Source organism: Populus euphratica, unplaced genomic scaffold (assembly GCF_000495115.2).
Source record: "Populus euphratica unplaced genomic scaffold, PopEup_1.0 scaffold70.1, whole genome shotgun sequence".
NCBI lineage: Eukaryota > Viridiplantae > Streptophyta > Magnoliopsida > Malpighiales > Salicaceae > Populus > Populus euphratica.
In genome coordinates, this window is record NW_011499950.1 from 145463 (window position 1) to 154775 (window position 9313).

The 9313-nt window shown below is 32.7% G+C and overlaps 1 protein-coding gene across 1 annotated transcript; it reads right to left on the minus strand.

Annotated features, from left to right (window-relative positions):
• Positions 1–6713: 6713 nt before the first annotated feature.
• Positions 6714–8285, minus strand: LOC105137868 (serine/threonine-protein kinase UCNL-like). The gene has a single exon (XM_011043772.1). The coding sequence runs from the start codon at positions 8227–8229 to the stop codon at positions 6901–6903; it is 1329 nt and encodes a 442-aa protein (XP_011042074.1). The 5' UTR covers positions 8230–8285; the 3' UTR covers positions 6714–6900.
• Between the last annotated feature and the right edge of the window lie 1028 nt (positions 8286–9313).

Genomic DNA, 9313 nt, shown 5'->3' on the forward strand with positions numbered 1-9313 from the left:
AAAAAAAATCTCTTTATCGTGGGCTTATCATCTTGCACCTAATCTATCTTGGACTTGTTCTATCTTTCTCCTGGTACAAGGTCCATATTCTCTTATTGGAAGCATATGCTTTATCTTTTTCCTTGAATGTTACTTTCTCATCCACTTACTCCTGGATCTACGTTCATTTCCTTTATGATTTCTCCCTTTCCTATACCCCATGTTCTAAATCCCATCAGATTGAACTAGCATTAAAAACAAAAAAAAATAAAGAGAGGCGTAGGAGGAAGCATGATAGAATCACATCTCACATATATTACAGTATATTATTTCCATATCAATCACGTGTAATTTAACTTAGATTATAATACTCTCAACATATATACATATATATATATATATATATAATTCAAGAACAATTCTAAAAATTCATTAATGTTTTACACACATGAACCTAAAAAAACTAAAAAAAAATAATAAATTGTTTTATATTTTTTTAGAGCTCAATATTTTTTTTAAAAAAAAAAAAGAAGTCGATACATTAAATAGTCTAACTAGAAGGTACCTAAAAGCAAGATAAAAAAATAAAAAAAAATAGAAAACAAACAAAAAAAGATTAATTAATTTCATCCGCAATATTAATTAATTCCATTCGCAGGCTAAACCTTGATTATGTTCTAAAATTATGAACTCAAATCTTTATTTTCTTTCTAATATATGAGAAACAAATACCGCATAACCTTAAGTTTAGAATACTCGACACTTCTTTTAGAATGGAAGTAAAATTGCACTTCAAAGTTATTTTTTTTGTAGATCAATTTGTAATTAACTTTGAATACTCTCAGAGAGATTTAAAAGATGAAAGAAAAGATATGTGTGTGTTAAGTTTTTGATATCCTCATGAAACTACGAAGAGGGAGCATGTTAAATTGTTGAAGTACCCTACTATATCCAAGCTTAATGAACATGATCGATCACTTTATCATTTTTACGAATTTTTCTCCACTTGCAAGGACAATTGTTCTTTGTTATGTAAAAATCAATTGTTACCAGTACGTAATCGCAAATTTTTACCAGTGATTCTAGACATAATTATGCGTGCTGGCCTCCATTTCCTACATTTCCACTATGGTACTTTTTTTTCTGCATTTACTCTATGGTGCTATTATTCTCTACCGATAAAGAGAAATAAACAGGTCAGCTAATTTATGGGTCTTGAGATATTTTATTATTGGATCCTTATTCAACTGGAAATTATTGCCTACTTATAGAATGGTCCTATGATCTTACATGTCTTGACTTAAGAACAAGTGATTATGTGTTTGAAAGAGGAAACATTAGACTGAAGCTGCCGGTTTCAAGTTTAACAACATAGATATGATGTATTCAACCTTAAAGTCACATAACTGACCATTAAAACTACTTTCTGCCTTTGAAAAAGTAACTTATTTACCAGAGTAGAAATCATTTCAACCTCGAAGAAGTTTGCTAAAAGGGTGTATGTAAGTTGGTCTAAAGACACTATAGTAATTTAGCCTTATTGACTCATTATTTGATAAAGGAGAAATAGGCAGCTATCTTGACTCGTTTATTAATACTTTGGTAAGTAGATTAATTTGTTCTGCAATCATATTGAGTTTGAATTTGATGAATTTTCTGTATCCATTAGAATTTGGTGTTTGATAAATGAAAGCTAGTCTTAAAATACTTTAATCATCAATGTTAGAAAAAGAAAATTTTGTTTAATAATAATTAAGGGGTATAATTGAATCAATTTATGTATAAGTTTCATAATTTAAAAAAAAAACTTTCAGTATTGATGTGATATATTTTAAAAAATTAATAAATTTTCCTGTTTCAAGGTTTGAATTCCTAAAGTTTAAGTGAACATACCTCCTTAGTCAACAAACCAATTGTTTTTTTACTAGGTTAGAAAAGCTAGGGAAAGAGATTTCATGGAAAGAAAGAGCTACTCCTCCTATAGGCTATAATAATATAGCTAAAGCCCAATGGGTCTCTATCCTAGTGTAACAGAGGGCAAAAAGAAAAGTGAAGAAGAAGAAGAAGAAGGAGAAGAAAAAGAAACAAGAGCCGACAACATGAAAAAAGTACAAACAGTCCAATACTCGAGCCCATAAAATGAACGTCTTGTAGTTGCATAAGAGGCCGAGTAGCAAAATCCAGGTAGCACCCATCATCAAATATGTAAATGAACATTTAGCCTTACAAAATTATATGCTTTTACAACCACCTACAAAAGGTTTCAAGTCCTAACATTGAAAAGGAAATCTTGTTAATTACCTAACTTAGAAATCATTTTAACGGGCAATGGAAGTTGATAATTTCCTTGAACTTAATTAATTACTTTCAACCCAAACATATTATGATATTACTAAAGGATCCTAGAGATCCCATTCATCAAAACTAAATGTTTGCTTTGACTCTCTTGACAACTTAAAGAATAGCCTTTATAGCACCATAAAAATGTTAAAGTATCATGGTCATGAAGATCCTGTTCTTCATCGGTAAACATAGATGCCATGCATGTTGAAAACATCAAAGTAAAATTAACCAAACACTGGCCTGACATTGAAAAGAGGGTTCCAAAGTTTAGTCATGGTCAAAACTAGTAAAAGGGGGACAAACTCATAATCAAAGCCTCCTTTCTTCTTGTTTTACTTGAGATGATCATGACACCAGAGAAGCTTGAGACCTGGCACCAACTCCATTTTGTTTCATGGTTAGTATCCATCAAGCTTTTGACAAAATGGACTGGATATGGCTCAAAATTCAACAGCGTGTCCATGGCCTTACAATATGATGCCAAGTTCCATGCAAATCGTACACTCAACATTGCACGTGACCTAACTTTTGATAATTTTTTCTTGAAGTAATAGAATATATTACAATAGATGGGAATAGAATGGCCTCACCACACACCAAATTGCCATAGGGCACAATTTTAGTACTATGTTCTAGCGTTCACTGGAAATTTATGGGGATAGACAGCGTGATAACTACAATTGAAGGTCACATTTGATCGATTTCTTGTCCAAGAACTGAAATGATAGGTCTTTCCACCTAGCTGGGCTTAGAAAAACAAAACGCTAGAGTAACCTGCTGATGTTTGTCAATTATAAGAGGAAAGCAAGGGCCACCCACCTCTGCGACCCTCTCTCTATCCATTACGGAAACATAACAAGTTGTGTGGATGAGTGGAGGGCCGTCTCTGATTAAATTGCATAATGCCAAGATCCACAAGTAGACGACAAATGGTCAATTTGGCCTCTAGCATGAGTGGACCTAAACTCCCATTTGCTATAAACATTTTGTCACGATAAGCCTTGAATTCCGCGACCGATTGAACAAATTTAGACCATTGCAGTGCCTCCTAGGGAACCAATTCCAAATTTTAGTGATCTAAGCACCTGGTGCCATCTGCTAGTGGTCTAGCATGATCTATATGATTCTAGTAGTACTAGCTATAAGCTTTAACGTACATAAATTTGAACCTACTTTTTTGGTATAATTGGATGGTCACAGTTTCGTTGTTTGGAGTCTGGGGCTACTTTGCAGCTCTGGCCTTTAATATTATAGAGGGTTACCATTGTTCAGGTGATTCTATCTTCACAGATGCAGGAAAATTGTGACAATTATTATATCACTAAGTTAAAAAAAAAAGAAGTTAAATGCGATCAGTTTTTTACTATATATATATATATATTCTTAATTTACTGTGTTTAGCCTAATAAATTTACCATTTTACTCTTTCCTATCAGTAACAACTTGTTTTGCTAGGAGGGTAACTTGGTCTTTTTATAATTTTCATAATTGTTCAAACATCACTGTCAAGTTCACATGGATTATTATAATCATCTCATATTTTATATGGAGCCAAATTATTAAATTTTATTTTAAATTTTAATTTTAATTTTTTTATTTAATTTTATTATTGAATGTATAATTTTGATTTTTGATTTTTTCTAATTTGATCCTTGTTTTCTTAATTTTTTTATTTTGAATTTTTTAAATTTAATTTTTTATCTTTTTATTTAATTTAAAATTATAAATTGTCTTTTTATTTTCTAGAAGTTGGTATAAGAGTCAATTTAAAAGAAAAAACACCAAGTTACATATAGAGTTAATTCAAGTCAATAATTTTTTTTAATTTTAAAATTATAAATGATATCATTAAACAAAAAAAATAAAAAAATAATCAATAAATTTTTATTATTATTTTTTACTAGGTCAACTCTCTCCTCTTTTTTTTTAATTATTCACGCAATAATACTTTTGATTTGATGATAAATAATGAAAAGGTAAACTAAATCGATCGTGTAAAGTTCCCTTGAGTTATATCTTGTTTTAATTGCCATCGATAAACTAAAGCATCATCAAAACATGCGATGACTCCCGCGTATTATTCAACGGTTCCGATTGAGAGAAACTAATAAAAGATGTGCAAATCAAAACATTTTATAACTCTATAATTCAAGAATTGGCATGAAAAAAACAAATTGTTCAGAGGATATATCAATTCGAGGATTGTTATATTCGAATAAGACTGAATAAGTAGGTTATTTCACCTATTTCTCACCTGATATTTTCTCTCATTGAATGTTAATATAAATTTAGGTTTGGTTAGTATATTAAGATAAAATGAACAAATAGAAAATAAAAAAAATGATTGAATAAAAAAAGATAAATATATAACATAAATATTTTTTTTTCTCTTCATTATCTTTATTTCTTCTGCAATGAACAATAAAAATAAATAAAGATAAATAAAAACCTGTTTGGTTTAAAAAATAACTCACAAAGACATGAAATAATTTTATTTTTAAAATGCTTCCAATGCTAATCCATGTAATTTCAAAAGAATATGAATAGAAAAGGCATATTTTTTCTTGAATTCCAACTTACCATAACCTTAATAATAAACTAGTTACATCAATAAATAAATACTGGATTATGATTAAAAAAAAAGAGTTTTTTTTTTTTAATTCATGCTCTCACAATCTTCTGTTCTCGAAAACAGTATTCAATCACTACCTAACGGAACACTACCCAAAAGATACATGTTAGCAAATTTTTTCAAGTCTAAGATTGAGGGAAGGCGTAATTATTACAATGGACGCCAAACCTTTGAAGTCAGGAATTGTGTAATAAAGTTGAGAGGCCAATTAAGCAATAGCCCTCCAGCAAGCCCCGTAATCCGAGAACATTTTGTCTGGTAATCATTCGAAGCTTCGCTTTTCATATTGAAATCTGTAAACTAACCACAAAATAATTAACCTTTTTTACAAAGTGGTCATCTACGTCCAGGGCAAGGTGGAAGGAAAGTTCCTATAGGCGTTGTGAAATACAAATTCGAGCTTCCCTGTTTTTTCAGATTAAATTTCAGTAAGTTAATTCCTTTGTCCTCGTCTATTGACTCCTCCAAACTCATCATCGATCTCTCTCTCTCTGTTATTTTTTCCCTTTTTCTGTTTTCAAATGATTAATCCATCGATAGATAGTTTTTTCATTATTACAGGGTAGATAGACATCGGTATGTGTATTCATATTAATTCACATTAAAATTTATATATTATATAGATTAAAAAAAAAATATCAGACTCTCGGCTATGTTTAGATTTGATAAATATATCACATCCAATGTCATTTTATATGTAATTACTCATCAAATTCAAGCATCTTAAATTTAGCATATTACCTAGATTCATATGTTTTAAAAATAATTTCTGAATAAAATAAAAATATCTTATGTTAATTAAATTGATTGGGTTTTGTTATGGTAATATCTTATTCAAAAAAACTTGATGAAAGGTATATTCTAGAATATTCTAGAATTTTGAAACCTAACTTGTGGCAAGGCCGAATCTACCAGCTATACCCAGAACAATGAAATCAACATGCTAATTAATATCTCATATTTATCAAGGGCAGTGTTCTAATTAAGAATCATGAAGTTCTAGAATGAGTAGGCAAACACCAGTGATGAAAGATCTGATCTTTGCACGTGAACACGATAGAATCTAAATCTTAGCTTCTAATATATGCCCACATAAATTGCAGCAACATTTTTCATCGATCTTTTCACACCACTCTTCACGGAACGAACAGTAGCATTATTATCATCTTTCGGTAAACAAAATGATGTCAATTTTAAAAATCCACGACCCCACTCGCCTCTCATTACCGCTGTAATTATAAAACCAAAGCCATCGAGACCCACTAGCTAAAATGATCAAAGTAATAAAAAGTATGCATTAATTGAATATAGTTTAATTTCCTAGTAATTCTTTCCATATTCATAAAACAAAACTCCATCACTTTTTGTTCCTCCCTTCCTTCTTAAGAAAAATATTGTATTGCTTGCTACAACGAGCACTCATCCTCAGGAAATTTCTTCCAAGAAATGCAAGATATTATTTTCTTTTACAAGAGGGGAAAAACAAGAATAATTTCTCCCAAAAGCAATCCCCACCCAAGACCCCTCTAATTTTATGCATTATTTTCTCCAATAATATAGGTACACCAAGCCACCAAGTTTTTCTAGTTTTTTAATACTTGGATAGCAATCATAGAGCCATAAATATTTGAATCTATCTTCCTCTGTACATTTTCTCTACAATAAAGTATTGTTGGCCTAAATTAGTTCTCGTTAGTGCATGTATAAATGTTAAAGTAACCAAACATATAAAATTAATATTATAATTATAAACTATAAATAAATGTATAAAATTGTTATTTATAGCTTGTACCAAGTAATCTTCTTCCTCCTCCTCTTCTTCACTAAGACTAGTGTCTTTCAAGTTCTAACCCATTTATTTTATGTACACAAATACAGAAATTAAAAAGAACAAAAAATTTAACTAAGCTAACTTTTTTTCACGTGCCACCTGCCACACGTGCGGGTTAGAACTCGGACACCTTCCTATGACAATCCGAAGATGGTGACGGAGGCATTGACGGACGTGGCGCCCTTAAATCTTCAAAATACTTCCTTATATCAACCCCCCCTGTCGTTACCGTCAACTCCCCGTCCTCTCTTGACGGAATAAACGGCGGTCTTAATACTTCTGTTAATAGGTCCCACCTAACACCTTTAAAAAACCCATGCTCTTTAATCTCACAAGCGCCACGTTGATACCCCAACCTCTGTGTGGGGTCCTTCTCTAACAGCCGTTCAATCAAGTCCGTTAAATCGTTTCGGTTCCCCACAAACTCCGGCCTCTTCAACAAAACGTTTCGAAACGTTTCCTTTCGGTTCTTCCCCTTGAACGGCGTCTTCCCGTACAACATCTCGTAGCTCAAAATCCCAAGAGCCCACCAATCAACGGCGAACTCGTGTCCGTCCCCTCTTACAACCTCCGGCGAGACATATTCCTCTGTGCCCACGAAAGAATTGGATCGTTCTCCGTTGTTGAAACTCAGTTTTCTCCGACTCACTGGACTAACTCGTGCCGATTTTGCCTTCTTTAACCCGTTCTTCTTTGGTTGATTATCATTAACAAACCACCACCTCGTCAAGTGCCTCCTATGTTGTTGTTGCAACTTCTTTTGAGGTTGTTCAATTCTGTTGCCGGTGATTAAATGACAGCTGGTCGCGGCGGCGTTACTGATAAGATTTCTTACCGTTTTCTTCGTTAACGTACGAGAAAGATCAAAGTCTGTCAGAGTCACATGACCAGAATGTTGTATCAGGATGTTTTCAGGCTTTAAGTCCCGGAAAACAATGCCCATTTCGTGGAGGTGATCAAGGGCACAGACAATTTCAGCTAAATAAAAGCGGATTACAGCAGGGGAGAAAACGTGGTCGTTTTGGCGGTGGCGGAGGACATTAAGGTCACCACCAGGACAAAAGGGGACAGCCCATGCAAGGAATTCTTGAGTTTCAACGGAGGAAATGAGGTGAGGGAGAAATGGGTGGGCTGTTTTTGGGGTGGATAATTGGTTCAGAACTTGGATCTCCCACAGTGCACGGCGCTCGGCGTCAAACTTGGTGTGGAGTGTGGATTTTTCCACTACTTTGAGGGCAAAGGGGTTCTTGGCTATTGGGTCGGTTTCTTGATTATGGACAAGAAAAACTGTCCCCATGGCTCCTTTGCCTAGGACTTTGATGGCTCTAATGCTGTCAAAGACTAAGTCTTTTTGGTGTTGTTGGTCTTCCGGCGGTGGTGGTGGAGGAAGAAGCGGTGGTTTTTGTGATGACGATAGAGGTGGTGGAGATAGTGATGGCTCCATGTTTAGAGAGGGAGAGAGGATTCTGAGGGTGCAATGGACAGCTAAAATTTGGGTTTTATAGATAGTTTTTTTTGTTTTTATATATTTGGGTTGTGGCTGTTTTACCCTTTTTAAGTGATAGGGATTTATGAGAGTATATTTACTATTTTGTACACCATGGGTGTGGATTAACATGCTGATTGTCCAGGCTAATTTGGGAAAGAAGAAAACAGAAGTAGATTTATTGGGTTCTGCTACAGCTTCTGTACTATCTTTGTGGCTGTTTACTTTATAGCTGGCATTCTCTTTGCTATGTAAGGGTTTTGGGCCACTAGGGTTGAAGCTTTCTGTTCTCATGGTGGAAATCGCTACCTTAATGGTAGAATTTCTTAATTTTATGGTTTTGAAGAAATTAAGATTAATTGATACTCGTAAGTCGTACCCACATATATCCTCTCTTTTTTTTTTAATTCAAGCTCGTGGAGAAATATAGAAAACTACAAATTTGTCAGTGACAAAGATTATAATGTTTAAAACATAGTTATAAAATTAAGTTTGGATTATTATTTGACATAAAATCCAGATTCTTGATGGTCATTTAGCATGAATATATCATTTTTTCCTAACCAAAAAACATATCATTTTTTTTTTTTTTTTTTTTTAATATAATGCTGATGTTTTGATAATTCAATATAGTTCATGCTTTAAGTTGATGGATTATTTAGTTAATTCATCAAGACAGGTTTTACATCTATGTTTTTAAGGATCGAGTTTGTTCGCATGTGTAAGTCTGTTAGACAGGTGATTATAGAAGCATATCCAGCAATTTCTACGGTAAGTATTATACTTCCTTGATGAATGTTAATTTCATTTTTAATTTAGGATTGAGTCATCTAAATAGTTTAATCAAAGGACACTGATCAATTACTTTATTTGTAGGAATAAAAAGACTTTTAAAACTAGGCGAGTAAACTATGTACATTTTGTAAATTATGTCTTTGGGTGCATGTAAGAAAAATTCAAAGGCAATAGAAGCAACACACTTTGTAAAATAGTTTAATATATATATATATATATATATATATATATATTCACTAGATATATT

Excerpts from the sequence above, each read along its gene's own strand:
- LOC105137868 (XM_011043772.1), bottom strand. The coding sequence starts at position 8,229 with ATGGAGCCATCACTATCTCCACCACCTCTATCGTCATCACAAAAACCA.